Raw genomic sequence first — 20,320 nt, forward strand, 5'->3', positions numbered from 1 at the left:
TTCCATTAACGCACGTGTATCAGTTACGAGGTTTACCCAGAAAGAGGACGATTTGTCTTCTTTTTTTCGCCCTAAAAAATAAATTTCAATTGAAAAATTGTTTTAATGACTTATTGGGCCATTATTTATAATTTAATTTTTGTCATCACTCATGTCAAGTCTTTTAAGAAGATATTTTCTCGAAGACATAAATTTCTGATCGTTTTGTCAACATTTTGGTGCCTTGATAGGTCAGAAAACAGCTTCAAAAGTGCTATCTTACACGAAAAAAAATGAAGTATATATAAATTGAGAACGACAAGTATAAGTATAAAAATTTATTGTCTATGTAAGAAAAATTACTATTTGAAGTTTAAAAGTCGTAACTGATACTTAGAAAATTGACGACACGTATTATAAAATTTATTATTTGGAATGTTAAAATTCCCCATATTGGCATCCGGGTTCCAGGTTGTAATTTTAAATACTAATTTTTAAAGTTAATTTTTTTCCGTGTATAACTGTCACATAGCAAAGTCTGCTCTTAGACTTAGGGACTATTCCTAAATTACGTAAGCAAATTTTAGGCAATTTTAACCCCCTCCCCCTACCTAAAATACTGCGTAAAAATATCAAAGTAAAAATTATATCGTTTCAAATATTATGCATAAATAATTTTTTTCAATTGCGCCTTATTTTGAAGAGCTGAAATATCTAAATAATTCAATTTCCATTTTTATAACTTAAAAATTTTTAATTTATCATGCCTTGTTTGATGACATTTATTATCATACATTTCATTAATTATTTAATTGAGACAATTGTTTTCTTAGCAATCATAAAAAAATTGAAAACTGTCTAGTTGAAATTACATTTTACATTTTTTTAAACTTAAGAAACACATGAGCTCCATCTGCTCAAACTATATTTATATAATATGTACTAAAAATATATGTGTATGTTTATATATCATCAAGTACTGACTCATGAACTTCATAACATGAATTTTTCTTAGAAAATATATAGTGTAATTCAATATGTCATTTATTGTTTGCCGGCTAGCTAACAAATAATTAAACTTTGTCGTCCAAGTATCGATAAAAATAACAACAATGACTTTTTATTATTCTTCATTTTTAAAAATTAATTGTTGTTAAATATTTATATAACTAAAAATCAATTATGGAGGTAAATCACTGTGTTTATTCATTTATAAAATAATTATTATTACTTACGAGCTTCTAGTCGTAAAAAATAATATCAAGGCCATTGATAAAATCTCATGTTTCAGATAATTCAAGAGAAAAAAAATAACGAACTGGATGAAAAGACAGGGGAGAATGACGTTTTAATTTATCCGCACCAACCCTCTATGACAATTTATATTTTGTTGATAACCATCGTGTCGGCTATCGTGGTTGCGGTTTCTGTACGACTGGTTTACAAAGACAGTTATTTAAAAGCTTTTATTGACAACCGTAAGTTTGTCACATTTTTTCATTTACTTACTTTTTTTTTATTTCTATACATAGAAATCTTATCGTGTCCGAACAATAATTTTAACCCTGCGTGTATACTTTATTTTTCGAGACACGGTTTGTACACTGGGTCTTTTAGAGAGCAGTCAAGTTTTCAAAGTTTACAGGCTTTCAAAAAATCTGTAAAAAATTTTGAATTATTTCTTAAAATGTCTTATATATGGTCCAGGTTGCCAAACTCAAAACCCTGATTAAACAACTGAATTTGATCTAATTAAACAGAATCAAATTTTTAATTCTATTTAATTCAGATAAATTCTGTTAATTCGGTACCTAACTTAAAAATGAATTCTGTCTAATTCGGCAGGAAAACGAGGATTTGTCCAAATTAAAACGAATTTAAATAATTCTATTCGATTTAATTCTGATTAATTCGAAAGTATTTCTCCAATTTCTGGTTCTGAATCCGAATTAAACGGAATTAAAACGAATTTAAAATTTTTAAATCGGTTTTATTCTGTTTAATTCAAATTCAAATTTTCAATTCAGTTGAATTCTTTTTTGCAGAATCCGACAGAATATAACAGAATTAAAATTTTTAATTCGGTCGAATTCAGCTGTTTAATCAGGGAAGTTTTAAATTTTTACACGCAGAGAAATTTTTAGTAAAAAATACCCAAAAAGTTTGATACTTTGAGTGCATGTGGTAAATATATAAATTTTTCCCATGCGCATGGTAAGATATATTTATCGATAACATGTAAATGCAGTACAATTTCTGCTAATTGTAAAAATTTAGTTACTGGCTAGATGTCAGTACCAAACTTTATGGGTAATTTTTACTCAAAAATTATCTGCGTGTAATAAAAATTGAGGACTACTCCGAAAAACGGAATTTTTTTAAAAGTTCCTACCAAGACCCAGTATTAAAGTCGCAAGAAGGACAAAAAAAAGAACATTAGAATCTGTGTAGATAAATGTTGGACGTTTCGTCACTTTTATTGTAACTTCATCAGCAACTTATTTGAATTTTATTTCATAAACAATAATATGATAAAAACAATTCATTTTCATAACAATCCAATGGTAAATCAACAATTCATTTAAAATAATTTAAAAAAGTATGAATGAATCACAGCCAAGATCAATCTCGTGCAACTGTTACTTAATTTTTTTTTGCCCCTACGATTTTAATTATTTAAAGTAGCGGTCCGTTTTTGGCCAGCCTTGGACACTTGAAAAATTTAATTTAAGTAATTTGTAGAAGACGCAATGACATAATGAATTTTAAAACTGTGTAGAAAGATACTTTTATCACACTGTTGCAATGGAAATTTTATTTTATACATTTTCATTAATTAAAATAAAGTTTTAATGTTCAAAAAGAGAGCAGTCACCATAAATGGTACTTCTACCCTGGTCAGAAGCTATACAAAAATTCTGATGAACAAAAAATATATAACATAGGGTAAGAGCACCAGTACCCAGCCCGTAACCAGTAGCCAGCCGGTCATATACCTTAACATTGGCTCAAAATATATATAGGTAAAATTTAACATGAGGTGGTTGGCTACTGGTTTGGGGTTGGGTACTGGTGCTCTTACCCTACAATACCTTTTTTGAATATAACATACTTTTTTTAAATTTATTATTTAAAAAATATATTTATTTTGCTTACAGTAACAACTTTCGTTGTTTGTTTCCTTATACTGACATTAGGATCAATAATACTTCGGGTGATAAGTTTCTGTGCAGAGTTAGAGTATTTGAAAAATCATTATGACAATCAAGTACACAAAATTTTTACGTCTACATTTGAATTTAATGTAATATCCATAGTATTTATTGTCGTTTGCAGCATTTATATGATTGTAAGTATTTTTTTCTGCTGACTTCTTTACAAAAAAAAAAGTTTCTGGAAATTCAGCATAAATTCTTACATTAATCCATAACTTTTTTTTTGTAGAGATTTTTTTAAATTTATTTAAATATATAAGTAAATAATAATTAAAAATTATAGATGTTTGCTGTAAGAAAAGGTGATATATTGAGTTACACCCGTGCCTTTGATTCTACATCAAATATTTTAATTTTTTTACTATCAATTATTGCGAGCCAAAGTATTGGCTTGGTAAGAATGAATATTCTCATGTTTAAAAAAATGATAATTATTTGAACAATTAAATGAATTTGTTTATTTGAATAGTTTCGTTATAAATCTAACTCTACTTACACATTCAATACATTGGATGGTGTCGATTATGGGACAGGAATGGCATACAGTTATTACTATGGTTATTTAAGAATAATTCTTCCTTCAGATGGTGTCAATAATCCAGGTAAAGTAAATTATTTACCAGGAGAATCAATAACATGAAAAATGAAACGAATAATTATTGTAGGACTTCGTGCAAAGATGGAAGACTATGAATCAAATCAAAGTACATCGGAAGTTAAGATAACGATACCTGTAAAAAAACTTTTTATTTTGATACCCGAGTCAGGACACATTCCTCCAGATCTTAGAGACGCGTCCAATAATTGGTTGGAGAGTACGACTGTTAGTACTTATATTTAAGAAATTATTTATAATTTATATACAATCCAATACATGGAGAAATTATTCTCGGTTTAAATAAAATGTTAGGGTGTTATAGTAAAGCCCGATCATGCCCCGAATCAGAATCTAAAGGAAAATAGACTTCTAGAAATTCCATACTCCAATAAGTCATTTATACAAAATCGAAAATTTATAAACAATTGACCATATCTATAAAAAGATTTCTTTTGAGCTCCGGCCGTAGTAAAATTGACAGAATGTTTATTTAAATTTTTGTTTGGTAGTCGACACGGTCCGGATTTACGATGACACCATAGCATGGCAAGCAACAATAATTTCTCCGGGTAATTAATAATTATGATGGCTTTATAAACTTTTAGAATCTGGAAAATGAAATCCGGGATCGGGCCGGAACTAAAAGACGAACATATCACAATACTGTATATAAAATTCACCCTGGAGGTGAAGGACAAAAACGTAGGCCTGTTTATATTGTTGTTGAAGGTGCGACGCCAATGTTGACGTTTTATGAGATACTGCAACACTCTCATAGACATTCTGGTAATTTTTCGTTACTTGCATCCATTATTTATAATTAACTCTAATCGTTTGAACATGGGTCGTTTGTGTCCACATATTCTTCTGAAAACAGCCTACATGCCTCCGAATTTCGATGAAAAAGGGATTTTTGGGGCTGGCAACAACTCTGTCGCATAGTTAGAAGTTTAAAGAAGACCTACGAATTTATTAAGATTTTTCCTTACAGAAGCGCATAGTTAAATAAGCGCCGGCCGCTAATGACCCATGTTCAACGTTTACGGATGCTAAAAATAGAGACACCGGATTAGGGTTGATAATAATTAATTCGTAGGAAATAGGACCAAGAGTAGAAAAATTATAGTTTTTAGTGCAAGAATAGAGCCCTCGTATATTGTGTGACAAGGGATGAAACAAGACGATTTCAGACTAGGGTGAGGTTGGCTACCCGAGCCGCAGGTGAGGGCTGACATCACCCGCAGTCTGAAATCGTATTTTACCCTGGAGTCACACACTATATTTTCCATGATTACCTGCATCGAAACTTTAAGATTCAGTGTCAGCAGCCAATCAGAAACAAGTTAATTTCAAGCCGATGATGCGGAGAACTGTTAGAGAATGAGAAATGTGATTTACAGTCACTTATTAAATAGTAAATAAGACAAAAATATTATTTCCACTCATTTTTTATTAATTTTATTTGGTCAATTAGAACTGTCACTTAAAAAATGAAACGAGTAAACTGAAGTGACAAGTAAACAAATGAGAGTAATAAGGCTGCAAATGAACATTAAATATAACAAACACCGGGCAGAAACAATTGTGTTTCTTCCCAAGGGAAAAAACACGCATGTTTCTGTCCGCTGTATGAGGGTATTTTTGAATTACGAATTCGCTAGCAGTTGTTTGCAGCATCGGCTTGAAATTAGCTTGTTTCGACGGGCTGTAGAGACACTGAAACTTCAAGTTTCGATGCTGGTATCATGAAATACGATTATAGTTTGCACTGTATTAATTAAAACTACTTGTAATAAAGTAATTACAATTATAGATACCGAAGTTTACAGTTTCTACCACTAAATTTGAAGGGTTGAAAACCTGTTTGCTCTTAAGGACTGACAAGAATTCATGTAGGGTAAGAGTACCAGTACCCAGCCACTTCATGTTAAATTATATCTATATATATTTTGAGCCAACGTTAAAGTATATGACCGGCTGGCTACTGGTTAGGGGCTGGGTACTGGTGCTATTACCCTAATATAATATTGTAATTTTTACATTTTCGTAGAGGGACTTTACCGATATTTGAATCTGTAATTTTTTCCACTATTTTTATTTCCATGTACGAATTAATTATTCTTCCGGTAATTTATTTAAATTAAATACCATAATTAATATAATAAATAAACAATTTTTTTCCATAATTCAGATACGTATAAAAATAATCGGGTTCAAATAATTGCTGCCTTTTATAAAACTCTTCAGAATATTTTAAATGACAATGCGGAATGTCGTGATACCTGTGAATTAGTTTATTATAAAGGTATTTTACTTATTTTATTATTATTTATATCAATTATTTATTGTTAATAATGAATTATTTTTAATTGACAATTTTAGATTATGATAATAATGGCACGAGAGTTAACATTGGAGAAATTTTACTCGATAGAATTCGAAAAGATGCTCCACATTGTTGTTAAATAATTAAAATTAAGTAATAAAACAGGGTAAATTTGAAATTGTAAGTGTGATATTAAGTAAAAAAATATTTTTTTACGTACTCAGTGGTCCAAAGAAGAGTCTGAATATTTTTTTAAGGTTTAATGAGTACAAAAAAAACATTTGATTGAGTATTACTATTTTTATATATCGCTACAATTTTTTTAATCGTTGTTTTTTTTTTTTTATTTATCATTAGAGTAAATAAATTGACACAAGAGTGAGCGAAACATTTAAAAAATAATTATTTATCACACTACAGAATATTCAACATTTAATTCAAAATTTCTCGCTATTTATTGCCCATATATAATTAAATTTTTCATCAAAAATGTCTGACAATTATTTTTAAAAATTATTGATAGTAATAATTTTCGACATTTCCATAATATAAATCACTAAAAATTGATATGTGCAACTAATTATGTATGAAAATGGCAGGATAAATAATCGGTTGACTTACAATACATTAAAATTGTCGAAAAAAATGACATTTAATTACAATTTGCTACAGCAGATAATATTAGAACCTGTTTAATTATTATTAATAAATATGTATATTGCATAAGTGATACGAGGTACACAATAATTTAAGATTCATACAAACTAATCAGGGGCCTTACACTTTTATTTTTTTCCAGCCTTTCAATCACCAATAATTTAAGCCCGCCTTTTTTTTAAATATTTATTTTGCCGAGCGCTCTATAATTTTTTTAAATATTTATGATCCTGAAGTTTGACAATTAAAAATTTTCACATCAATTACAAAAAAAATAAAATAAAAAAATGCACATGTAGAAAATTAAAAAAACTATAAGTGCAATTTTTTTAAATATTTTTTTTTTTTATAACATCGTTTTGAAAAAAATCCAAAAATTATTAAATGCCGGATAACTTCAGAATCATAAGTATTTGCATACTAAAATGTTTAGGAAAATTTTTTTTTGATACAATATTTACACAGTCGACTTTTCTTCTCAATTTGTTGCATATGGACTCACTTATTTTAAAAATGAAAAAGAAAAATAAAGTAAAATAAATAGAAAAAAAATTCTAGTGTGAATGTAGCAGACATTAAATTTAAAGTTATTAATTTCCTCTTTTTATTTTAAATTTTAAATTTGTCTGATGTCTTCTACATTCATACTCGTGAAAAATGAACATTAAAATTAAAAAAAAATTATAATAATGGATGAAATAATAATTTTTTATCAGGATAATAAATTTGAATGTCTACTGAATAGTTTAAAAAATTTCTTTTAATAAATGAAAATAAATAAATGAGAATACAGAGGTGATAAATTTAAATAATATAAATTATGCTGACGCGTTATTTCTCTCTCTTACTTTCTTTCACTCATTCTCGCTTTCATTTTCTCTCTTAACTGTAGACAGATCTGTAGTCACAATAATTATTATTATGTATGATTAATTAATTATTTTTTGATGTTCTCAGTTTTATCATTAAACATTATCAAATACAGGTTGTACATTAAAGTATTACGATGGTTAAATTAAGACCAATTGCGTGTCCAGCCACCGAGTTTGAGATCAATACTGGGACAAATTGATTAATTAAATAATTAATTAACCGTTTTGTCATGCAACGTCATGTACACATATGTGTACTTATTTTATTAAATCTAATTTTTATTTTTTATTATTAAGTACGCAATGAGACATATTTTACTTGTAATTAATTAATAAATATTATAATAGATTTAATTTTTAATAATTATTTAAAAAAAAAAGAAAAATTACTTGAGTTTTATTAATTAATTTTTTTTTTAATTTGTTTCATGGACCATTTGATTTATCAATTGGAGTATAGACGAGACTTCCCAACCCAGTGAAAAAAATATTCTTTTACGGGTATAAATAATTAATCTGTTAATTATTAACAGCAAATAATTGCAATGCATTGAATTTATTTATACGAGCTGTAATAATATTTTTGTATTAGGGGATAACAAGTCCAGGGCAAAGTGAAGTAAAACTTGTATTGACATTCCGATCTTTGTTCAATGAGAAATATCCCTGATTAAGAAAAGTGATTTGATTTTTTAAAAATTTGAATATTTTTAAATCTTTCCGAACTCGCAATAAAAATTACAAAGTGTTTGAAGCGATTTAAAAAATTTTTTAGAGATTGAAAGCTGTACGTAAGTACCCAAGTAACACAGGGACAACTTAAAGATGCCTTTTAAAAAGATGTCAATTTTTTTTTGGTCTCAAAGCCAAGTTTTTTTATGTAAATAAGACATACAGATGTTAGTCCTGGTCATAGGAAATTTGGGTTTTTTTTTTCCGTCTCAAAAAAGTCATTTCAATTAAAAAATCTTTGAGTTGACTTATTTGACATCTATTTGTAATTTAATTTTTGACGTCACTTGTGTTAAGTTTTTTAACCAGATATTTTTTGGTGACATAAATTTCTGATCGTTTTGTCAACATTTTGGTGTCAACGATAATTTAAAAAACAGCCTCAAAATTTTTATCTTATAGATGTCAAAGCCAAGTGTGCTACTTGGGTATTCAAAAAAATTGATTACCCAAGTAGCACAGAGTCAACTTTAAGATGTCTTTTAAAAGGACGACAAATTTTTTTTTGTCTCAAAGTCATCTTTTTTGGTATGAATACGATATGCAAATGTTGGTTCCGGAGACAGAGACGAGTTGTATTGTTTTTCCTGTCTTATGTCAATTGAAAAGTCGTTTAGATGACTTATTTTACGACTACTTGTAATTTACTTTTTGTCGTCACTTGTCTTAAGTCTTTTAAGTTGACATTTTTTCGGTGACATAAATTTCTGATCGTTTAGTCAACATATTGATGGCTTGTCGACAAGTCAAAGAGTATTCTAAAAACTGATATCTTATAGATGTCACAAAGGCAAGTGTGCTACCTGGGTACTTTTGAATCTCTAAATCTCCATGAATCAAAATTTCAGTATAATTGAGTTATTCAAAAAAATTTGACAGTATTTGAAATTTTTTAAATTCTTCTGAATCTGTATAAAATCGAACTCGATTTATTATTAAGTGACTCAAAAGTATCTAAGAGTATTTCAAAAACTTTCAAATTTTCAAATCGTCCCGCCTTTCAACAATTTGAAAATTATACTCTTATTTACTGATTAAAAATTATTGTAATTTAGAAAATTAAATAAAAATCTCTCCCCAAATTATTAAATAACGTGATTTTGAATTTTTCAAAAAAATTTAATACTGAAAAATTACGATTCCAAGTTTATGGTAAAATCAAAAATTTTTTTTTATTTTTTCAAATCGCTTTTCTTAATCAGGGACTGGAAGAGTATAAAAAATCAATTTATTATGACGTTAACAAAAAAATATTAATTAAGTTTTGTCTTCAAAGTAATTAATTCAAAAGAAAAAATTTTTATTAATTAACATAATCACAAATTTTACTAGAAATTTTTTATTATTAAATTAGCAATTTATTGTGCTATTGGCACATAAACCAACCAATTAAAATAAATGAAAATATTTTAAGTATTTATCACGCACGAAATTTAATAAGTAACAGTATCATTATTATTATTTTTTTTTCTTTATAATTAAATTATACAAGATGATAAAGATATTATGATTTACTATTATTATAACAATATCACACATCATATACAATTGTGTATATTCCTTTTCTTCCTTTGCTATTTAAACAATTTCTTTAAATTATATACGTACATATATTTTAATATTTCGCACAACCAAAAGATATACATAAATTTAAATTCAAATTTAAACATAAAATTTCAAATTTAAACTTTCAGATTCATTCAAATTTTAAACAAAGCCAAAAAAATATTATAAAATAACATAATAATTTATTGAAACAGCCATTACTAGCACATCCCCGATCAGGTACATCGTTTATGATCGCTTATTAAATTTTTAATTTTATCATCAATTTTTAATTTAAATTTTTAAGTGTAATTATTTTTGTCCTTCAAATCATACGTAGACACAAATTATATTAAATTTAAATAATTAGAGTAATTAATGATAAAATAATATTTAGTTACAAATAATTAAATTAAATTTCAACATCAGAATATCGGCCGGATAGAAACCCGTAGCTTTAAAAAAGGAAGCATATACATATTACGGGAAGAAATAAATTGAATAATTAATTTAAAAGTATCAATCTAAATTATTTTTACTTAATTAACTGTTTTTACGATAGTAATTATCATTATTATTATTTGTGCTTATAGGACTGTTTCGAATTTTTCGACTAGTCGGCCACAATGCAGGATTTTAAGGACATTTTCAGACAGTGCCCCACTTTTTTTAAATTTTCAAAGCCCAAATTTCAAAAGCGTATTGAAATTTAATACTGAAATTGGCCGAGGTCTAATAAGTTTTGAATTTTTTTAAAAATGATAAATTGTAAAAAATAAAATATTTGAAAAAATTTCACTGTTAGTTTTTTTAATTTTCTAGGTGTGCATTTTTTTTTTTTTTAATTTAATTGTTGAAAAAAGTCAGAAAATTGTCAATTGTCTGCTAACTTCTGGATCACCGAAATTGCATCAATTGGAGAAAAATTAAAGAATTAATTAAAAAGAGGACAAGTCAAACGAAATTTAGAAAATAAATTTCAGTAAAATCTCTGTAAGTTTTATAGTTAGAATTTTCAAATTTTTCAGGCTAAAATTAATTCAAAAAATTTGATTTAACTTCTAATTGATGACAACTGCAAGCAATTTTTTTTAAATTCTATATCCCGGCAAAATTGCCATTTTTTCAATTAAGGTTCCAATTTTTTTTAATTAATTGATAAAATTTCGTGGTCCTGATTAGCAGAAAATTAAAAATTTTCAGATTTTTCCCAATAATTAAAAAAAAAAACTAAAAATATGCACATGTAGAAAATTTAAAAACTACAGGTGCAATTTTTGAAATATTTTTTTTTTTATAATTTGTTTTTATAAGAATTAAAAAATTGACGTCTGCTAATTCCAGTATCTCAAATTTCAATTCGGATATGACAGTTGTCATTGAAAATTTAAAAAAAGTGGGAGCACTGTCTGACTGCCCTTAAAAAAAAAAATATGATTGACTAATTGTCATGACAATGCTTTATATTTACAGATATGGAACGCATGTATGGTTCTAATTATCACTGACTTGGCAATTATTTTATTTTTCTCTATTCTCAATTAATAACTAACTGATAAATTAAAAAATCAAATATGTTAATTATATCAACTCATCTTTAAATGACAATACAACCTTAGACTGATAAATGATAATGAACTGAGAAAAAAATGTTTTATTAATAAATGCGTTGAAGAATAAAGTTGTGATGAAAATGATAACTAAAATAAAATTACTACAGATGTAAATTGTCACGATAATGATGATAATTTTTTAAAAAGTTATCTTGTCAATTTGTGGATAATTTATTGCTGGAAGTGCGAACAGCTTGTTTTTGTTATGACATTTAGTACACTTTGTATGATGGACTAGCTTCGGAATACGAAATACGACTTTTATTAATTTTTTTATGCCGATAATTTATTGTTTTTTTTTTTTTCAAACGCTTCTGTTAAACTGTCATATTAATTGGACATTTTTTAACACTATTTTATATTTATTTTTAAGAAACAAAGGTAATAAATTTTAGATAAATAATCACATTTTTTTAAGTATTTGAAAAAAAACAAAACTATAAATTTACGAAATAAAAAATAATGTCAAAGTAATTAAATTTTTCTAATAAACAATTTATTATTTAAAATAAAAATAATAAAAAGTGTCCAATTAACATGAATTTCCCCGCCGAAAATAATGAGATAATTCCAAGATAATTTTTTTCTTTTTTACAATTTTATACAAAATTAATGAAATAAAATAGATATTTCATTACAAGTCTTATATCGGATAAGAACTAAAAATAAAAAAAAATAATAGTAATAATTAATAAACGAAAAACGAAATATGCTTACATTTTTGTTGCGCCCGGTGTCACAATTGGGAAAAAAAAATAAGTAAAGTAATTTAAGCCTCGGTGGAGGCAACAAGAGAACCTTTAGGTGTGTAAGCCGTTGCATTAGGATCGAGATTAGACACAGTACATCCTGGACATGGACTCTCGGTGCTACGCATTTTCGAACCACCAACGCGCACGTCATTGTTAAGCCGTAACTTTGACGTTGTATTGCTGGGTGCTGGACTGAATGTGTCTTGCGGCATCACTGCCAGATCTTGGGCAATTTTTGCTTTTAAAATTTCCATTTCTTTTTCATGTGACCTCATCATACCTTAATTAACAGATTAATATTCAAATTAATAAAACAAATTTTAAAAACGGTTGACCCTGGAGGCCAACCCCAAAACTTCCCGCTGTTTTCGAGCTCGAAAATATTATTATTGGTAAACTTTTAAGCTCTTAGAGCTTCAAAAAAAAGATGGACTAAAAAAATATATATTTTACATGATCCTGAAGTTAGCAGACAATTACAAATTTTCGAATTTAGTTTTTTTCAACAAATAAATTACAAAAAAAAAAAAAAAAAAAACTAAAAATATGCACTTGTAGAAACTTTTAAAAACTACAGGTACAATTTTTTTTTATGATTTATGGTGTTTAAAAGAATCCGAAAATTATCGGCCAACTTCAGTATCATACATTTCGCTGAAAAAAAAAAATCATTTTTCTCTGGCGGTATCTTTGAAAAAACTACCAATTGCACGCGTTCTGCGGTAATCGAAAGAGTTTGTTAAGACTTAGACTCGATCAACCTTTGAAACAAATTGGTCGAGCGATTTACGAGTTATGCAACAGAAAAAAAGATTTTTTAATTTATATTTTCCGTATAAGTTGTAAGCTACTCGACCGATCGACTCTGAAATCTAATCTTCAAATCCATTGATTCGTTCCAAAGATATCGTTGAACAAAAAAATTTTACACACCTCAAAATATAGAGATCTTTTAAAAATCCGATTTTCGAAATTCGGAGCGAAACCAATAATTTACTTCTTTTTTTTTAAGTTTAAATTTTTATAGCGGGAAGTTCAAAATTAATAAATATTCTATTAACCCTGCGTGTCTATACTTTTTTAAAAAAATTCCAACAATATTAAACTTTTCACTTCGGCGACTTCTGTGCCATGTATAGACACTTCAAGAAGTAATCTTTGAAAACTTGACTGTTCCCTAAAAGACCAAGTGCACATACCGTGTCTCGAAAAATATAGTGTACGCACGCAGAGTTAATTAAAAACAAAAAAAAACAAAAAAAAAAACAAATCATCTTCTTACTTTCTCTAATTTCAAGCTGACGTTTAGCTTCACCGAGCGCTGAAAATAGATCAAGTTTTATTCGTGTTTCTGCGCTCAAACTATTTTCCAGATGAGTGTTCTTTTCTTGGAGAGCATTTAGCGCACTGAGAAGAATTTCCGTTTCCCCGTGATTATCTTTACAATGCGTTACTTCTTTTTCCAATGATAAGAATCTATCAGCAAAACAATTCATCAGACTAATTAACATTTTACGTTTAACAAAATTAATTAAACATATTCATAAAAAAAAAAAAAATTACCTCTCTTCCTTCGTCTTTAATTCACGTCTTAAATTTTTAAGATCCTGCTCCATTTGTGCCCGCCGAGTTTTACACGCATCTGTACACTCTTGGCGTACAAGCGGCGGTGGAGGCGGTGGGATCGCAGATCGAGCCTCTTCAGCTACACGACGAGCTCGTCTTTCAGACACCAAGGATGCTTCGCACGCAGTACGTTGCCGACGTTCTTCAGCAATCCGTCTTTCCAACGACGACATCGTTTGTTTGTCTAATTGACGAGCCGTAACCAGCCCCTGAAGTTTATTCTGCAATTGATCATTATCATGTTGCAGCTGTTGCATATCACCTTTAGCTTGTCGCTCTCCAGTGAGCAGAATATTTATTTGCGAACGTAAATCTTGTTCACTTTGTCGACTCGACTGTAAATCCGATTTTAAACGTTTTATGTCAGACTCTAGTTTGCGACAATTAATTAGCCTCTGGCAATATTCGTCTTGTTGTTTTTGATGATCACTTATTGTTGTGTCCGGGATAATATTTTTACTCTGACGACCTTTACGTTCCCGCTGATTGTGTTGCACTGCTGTCGTCGTTGTCGAGTCACGATTTTCTTTAACGTTATTGTTATTGTTATTATTACTACTATTATTATTACTATTATTATTATTATTATTATTATTATTACTATTATTGTTCCATTTGCCCGTTGTTGAACCGTTAGATTGTGTTTTCACTGAATTATTATTGTGTGATGTATTACCAGTACCTTTAACGGTTTTATCTTTTTCCACTTCATTAGCGTCAAAATCATTAACGGAATTTATTCGTTCAATAAAATGTATATCATTGTTATGTGATACCGTTGTACCATTACTGTGGGCAAACCTTTTGTCATTTTTATCTGATTGTGAGGAATTACTTGAATTATGTTTATGATCATCTATTTTATCACTTTTATCAAATGATTTTCTGTGATTATTTTTATTAGTTGATGCATTTTGTGCTTGAGACGCGTGTGCGTCATTTGATACACCACCATTATGTACACTTGTGTCTGTGGAAGCACCATTCCCTGTAATTATCAATTAAAATAAATATATAAATTAGTTATTATTAAAATAAAACACATAAATATATAAAGAAAAAAAGAATTTCTTGGCGCAAAAAATTTTTTCTCGCTCCGAAAAAATTATCGGTTTCAATTCATAATGCAAAAAAATTGTAGGAACAAATAAAAATTTCTTGGGGCGAGTAAAAATTTTTTCTGTATATACATAAATTTTTATATGAGTGTGAATGTAGCAGACATCAGAAAAATTTAAAATTATAAATAAGTAGAGTAAATAATTTAAAAAATTATATTGATAAAAAAATTTTTTTTAATTTTATTTTATTAATTAATTACTCTATTTATTACTACAGTAGAACCTCTATAACTCGAACTCTAAGGGAGAGGCAAAAAAAATCGAGTTGTAGAGTTTCCGAGTTATAGAAGATTTCGAGTTAGGCAGCAAGAGCTGTCGAAATTGATGTGTATTGCAGTGAATCCTAACTAAGCCTAAAGGTCTAATAATTTTACAATCGCCAACAGAAAACCTGACGTCAGCTATAAATTCTATTACCATTTCGTAGAACTGGTAATCCTAATAAGATACTTACATACGGTAATAATTTTAAATTCGAGATAAAGAGGTCCAAGTGTATGTATGCGAGTTATGGAGGGTAAAAATGTACAGAAATAGTTTGTAGGGACTCACTAATTATTTTGACTTATAGAGGGTAAAAATTTCGAGCAACGGAGGTTTTGGGGTTTGGAGGGAAGGGGATGAAACATTTCTTCGAGCTTAGGAGGTTTTCGACTTATCGAGGTTCGACTTACAGAGTTTCTACTGTAATTTTAAATTTGTCTGATGTCTGCTACATTCACACTCATAATTATTATAGATTTTAAAAATTGTAAATAAATACAAACTACCTCTACTTTTTTCTGGACTGGGATTATATTGTGTGTTTGGCCTGTGTGGCTGTGATTTTGAATTTGTTTCTGTCGTTATTATTTGTGATTGTAATTGTGATTGTAGTTGTTGTGTTGACACGGCTTGTTGCTCCGCAGGCAATGCTTGCTGTAATAACTGTATATAAAATTCATTTTCTTTCGCCACATCTTTTTGTTTTCTCTGAATAAAAATAAAATAAATAATTATATTTTTCAAGTCAAATAATAAATTATTGATAAGGCATAAGTTGCCTAAACTGTTTCTGTTGAATGTATCAAATGCTTACAATATTTTTTCGTACATTACAAATGCTCACTGCTCAGTTGCCTGAAAATTTATTTCCTACAGCTCTTTTGCTTACGTAAATATAAAATATATAATTTAATTCCAGTAGATAAGCTCCTGATTTTGTTGAAAAAATCAAGTATTTGTTGAGGCGAAATGATCAACGTTCAAGACCGATCACTTGAGAAAAACTCAAGTTGGTCTGGAAAATATCAGAAGTACATATCATAAAATACTGGGTTGAATCTCATAGTCGATGTAGAAAATGACCTGGCCAGGCTACTAATTTCTAATAAAAAAAACTCTGTCAAGTTTTCCAGTTCCTATCTAAAGACTACAGTGGTTCTGATATTTTTCAGATTTCTCTTCAACAAGTACTTGATTTTCCCAGCAAATAAATCAGAAGCTTCACTACATTACTTAGGAATTTTACTGATTTGGATACACAGTTAAATAGTAATCAAATGATAGTAAACATCATGAAATATTTTTAAGTAGGCAATAGAACAGTCTGAAAATTTTTGTATGCAATTAAATTATATATTTTATATTTATATAGGCATTAGAACCGTAGGAAAAAATTTTAGTAGGCAACTGAGCAGTAAACATTTATAATGTGCGAAATAATTTGATAGATTCAGTAACAATAATGCAGGCAACTGATGCCTTCTTTAAATTATTTAGTGATAATTATTTATTAATTATTTACCTGTCTCATTCTATAACCGACGTAGCTTTTGAAACCAAAACCCAGTGTAACAACAGGATAACCAATGCTGTAAAAATAAAAATATTAAATATTAATATAACAATAATGAAAATACAATAAATAAATAATTACCAGTGTGCTGCAAAAGGCCTACAAAGATCAAGATGAAAGGGCATGTGGCGTAGATCACGCAACCGCACTGCAGCTTCTATGTAGAGAAACAACAGCCACAACATCACAGTTGGTAGGCACACTCCTTTATCTGTAATTTTATTTATTTACAAAATTAATAATACATTCATCCATTAACATGATACCCAGTTAAATAGTTAATAATTAACCTGTGTGCCACACGTATTGCACCCAAACGTATGTACTGGCAGCAAAAAATAGCCAGTGAACAGGTATGAAGAAAAAACAAATCATATCTGATGTCAGAGCGATGCAAATAAAAAAAACTGAGAATGCCTGGGAACAAACAATTTATATTTACATTAATTTATTAATTAGCAATTAACGATGGTAAAAAACTAACTAATTATTATTTTAAATAAATTAACGAGGGCATTGCACTGACCCAATAATAAAAATTTGCACACAGTTATTTTGTTGTTATATTTATCTGGGATCTTAAACGTTAAAAGAACGTTATGCTACTCGATGTAGGCTGCGAATAGACAAACTGAATAGTTGGGTCAGCCAATGACTTTAGAATAAAGATCTATTAAAAGATCAACTTACCAAGCCTTGGTATTTAAAAGAATCGTAAACACTTCTGAGTAGGAGCCAGAATGGCCACAAAAATTCAAATCGAAACTCTAATATGAAGTCCGCAAAAATCACCATGGCCCATAGTAACAAAAATTTTAGGTACAGCAGTGTGCTGTGGAAAAAACATTTATTATTACACAGTAAACACACTTGTAAAAGATGATCTTCAAGTTAACAGACAATTAAAAATTTTCGGACTTTTTTATGAGTGAATGTAGCAGACAACTTTAAATTATTACTAAATAGACTAAATAATTAATAAAATAAAATTGAAAAAAATGCGCATTTAAAAAATTAAAAAATCAATGAGTGCATTATTTATAAATATTTTTTTTTTAATTATTTACTCCATTTATTTGAAATTTTGAATTTGTCTGAAGTCTGCTCTATTCACTCATATTTTTTTTTTTGCAAATCAACTGCAAAAAAATAAAAAATAAAAATGTGCACATGTAGAAAATTTAAAAAACTACAGGTGCAATTTTTTCAAATATTTTTTTTTCGTAATTTATCTTTTAAAAAAAACTCCAAAAATTATTAGACGTCTGCTAGCTTAGTATCATCTATAAAATAATAATTTAAATAAAAATTAATGAATCTAATTAACTCAGGTTATTAATTGTCAATAGTAAAATAAAAATATTAAATAAATAAACGCAATAATCGCGTGGTAAGAATGCGACTATCATTTGTTATCAACTAAATAAAAATCTATTAAACGGCTCATTACTGACAGTAATAATACTGATGATAATAATCATAGTGACAGTAATTACAATAATTAATGCAATAATGACATTTTATTACATAGTAAAAAAAACGTTTAACGCGGAAACGTCAAAAGCACAAGTGATGCAAGCATCAACACAGCGAGATGATTGGCTAGGTGATCATGTTACTCCTTATATATCTAAATCCCAAAAGATTAGCCAGCAATTTATGACATTCCATCATACCAGTGAACAAAACAAATTCTCATACATTAACTACCACATGCATTAAATAAACATGAAATTCCTCGTGGTGGATATCAAAGTCTTGATAATTTTTTGGTTATTTTAAGCGGCGGCCATTGTGATGTACACATATGGCAACCCGACAAAACTGATATATACCTTCCGTAAATTCCTTCGGTGATCTTGTTGCGTTTCAAGGGCCTCCGGAGCTTGCCGCACTCGGCATTTCTTCTCTTCATATTCCTCAACACACTTTAACAAACTACCAGCACGACGTTCTATCACAACGGCGGCGGTTAACACAACGTTCAGATGATGATACAGTAGAGTGGGGAAAAAACAATTAATAATAATAATAATACTAATGCTAATGCAAAAAAAAATATATGTAACTTATGTATATAAAACTTTACCACCAATAAAATACAGTGCGTTGGATGTTCGTCTTCTTATTATACAATATCCTCAACAATCCTCTTTCTTTAACACTTTTACGATTTATATATTTATATATTTATGTCTGTTACCAATGTGTCCTTCTCACTCACTTGATCTCACAGCACTATCAATCTCTTTTGTTGTCATTCGTCTATGGACAGATTCGTTATTTCACGCTGGTTCACCAAGCAGCTGATTGGTCCATCACGAGACATGGCGCTAATAAACCTCTAATGATCCTCCCGCTATTTCTACCTTTAATTGACATTCATACTTAAATATACCTCAGAATATATAACAAATTTACACTGTTATTACACTAAACTCACAATTATTTACCCCACTCTTCGAACTATTACTTCATAGAACTGTCGCTGGACTACTCGAAGTACAACACGTGTTCAAGTCTACTTGCTGATACTTTTTATCTCATATGTGATCTGTAATTTTTGCATGCAATTATTATTATTTTTTTAAGCGCAACTCATACAGGAGGATCTCCTCCTACATGTCATTTAATAAATTTATATACTTTACTTTTAACTCCACAAAATTAATATTTTAACGTTGACTTGCACTCGTATCGTATCGCGTCTCCGGGTTTTATCGATCGTGGATATGTGCTCTGATGGCGTCGCCTTGTTGTTTTCGCAGTCCCTCTTTTCTCTAGCCCTGCCAGCTGTGTCTCGATTATGGATGTATGTAATATCCAATACAACTAAACCTGATACCCGCACTTGCATGTGCGCACCCTTCTTTTTTATTTCACTGAACTATACTCCAGTTAATCCCCGAGCTGAGATACTTTTTTTTATGCGCGTACTATACAATTTTACTATTTTTTAATTACCATTCATAAATATATACAGTTTTTTATTCATTCAAATGTAATTTTGTTATCAATCATGACAGATTAACTTTGAAAGATAAAAATTACGCTATTGTTTTGATAAGATAATAAATAGTAATTTTAAATTTCAAGTTCCCGCGCTAAGTTATTAACTCCGGGAGAGGACTCGTGTGGCTCCGTCACAGCTGTGTTTGTTTATGTTTGTGTTTAAATATGATAGCACATGTCAGTCTGTCACACTCTTACATTTTAATGAGTGTGAATTTACCTGACAATTAAAAATTTTGAAATTAAATGAAATGTAAGTGGAGTAGAAATTTAAAAATTCATATTTGAAATTTGCGCATTTTTTTAATTTATTTGTTTAAAATTTATAAATTGTCTCATATTTGATATACATTACTCATATATATGTAAGTTTATTTCATTATGAATGTGAATGTAGCTGACAGTTGGCAATTTTTTAAATTTTTGAATAAATAA

At 28.7% G+C, this 20,320-nt stretch overlaps 2 protein-coding genes across 6 annotated transcripts; one reads left to right on the top strand and one right to left on the bottom strand.

Moving 5' to 3' along the window:
• The first annotated feature begins 937 nt into the window (after window positions 1-937).
• LOC130667455 (stimulator of interferon genes protein homolog) lies at window positions 938-8,978 on the top strand. 2 transcript variants are annotated; one of them, XM_057469035.1, is made up of 10 exons: window positions 938-1,167; window positions 1,271-1,457; window positions 3,138-3,328; window positions 3,478-3,588; window positions 3,664-3,796; window positions 3,860-4,017; window positions 4,398-4,578; window positions 5,984-6,097; window positions 6,175-6,298; window positions 8,108-8,978. In XM_057469035.1, the coding sequence occupies exons 1-9, from the start codon at window positions 1,162-1,164 to the stop codon at window positions 6,255-6,257; spliced, it is 1,164 nt and encodes a 387-aa protein (XP_057325018.1). In that variant the 5' UTR covers window positions 938-1,161; the 3' UTR covers window positions 6,258-6,298; window positions 8,108-8,978. The 2 variants fall into 2 exon arrangements, with proteins under 2 accessions (XP_057325018.1, XP_057325017.1); XM_057469034.1 differs by lacking the exon at window positions 8,108-8,978 and having other exon boundaries at window positions 6,175-6,848.
• On the bottom strand, window positions 7,518-19,681 carry LOC130667448 (macoilin-1). 4 transcript variants are annotated; one of them, XM_057469026.1, is made up of 13 exons: window positions 19,525-19,681; window positions 19,317-19,427; window positions 18,963-19,242; window positions 18,709-18,827; window positions 17,564-17,705; window positions 17,164-17,290; window positions 16,955-17,084; window positions 16,823-16,889; window positions 15,804-16,008; window positions 14,517-14,903; window positions 13,853-14,441; window positions 13,572-13,765; window positions 7,518-12,569 (listed from the first exon to the last, which is right to left on the bottom strand). In XM_057469026.1, exons 4-13 carry the CDS (start codon window positions 18,786-18,788, stop codon window positions 12,307-12,309), a joined length of 2,184 nt encoding a protein of 727 aa, XP_057325009.1. In that variant the 5' UTR covers window positions 18,789-18,827; window positions 18,963-19,242; window positions 19,317-19,427; window positions 19,525-19,681; the 3' UTR covers window positions 7,518-12,306. The 4 variants fall into 4 exon arrangements, with proteins under 4 accessions (XP_057325009.1, XP_057325008.1, XP_057325006.1 ...); XM_057469025.1 differs by having other exon boundaries at window positions 13,853-14,903; window positions 15,807-16,008; XM_057469023.1 differs by having other exon boundaries at window positions 13,853-14,903.
• Between the last annotated feature and the right edge of the window lie 639 nt (window positions 19,682-20,320).

This window comes from Microplitis mediator, chromosome 5, assembly GCF_029852145.1.
Source record: "Microplitis mediator isolate UGA2020A chromosome 5, iyMicMedi2.1, whole genome shotgun sequence".
Taxonomy (NCBI): domain Eukaryota; kingdom Metazoa; phylum Arthropoda; class Insecta; order Hymenoptera; family Braconidae; genus Microplitis; species Microplitis mediator.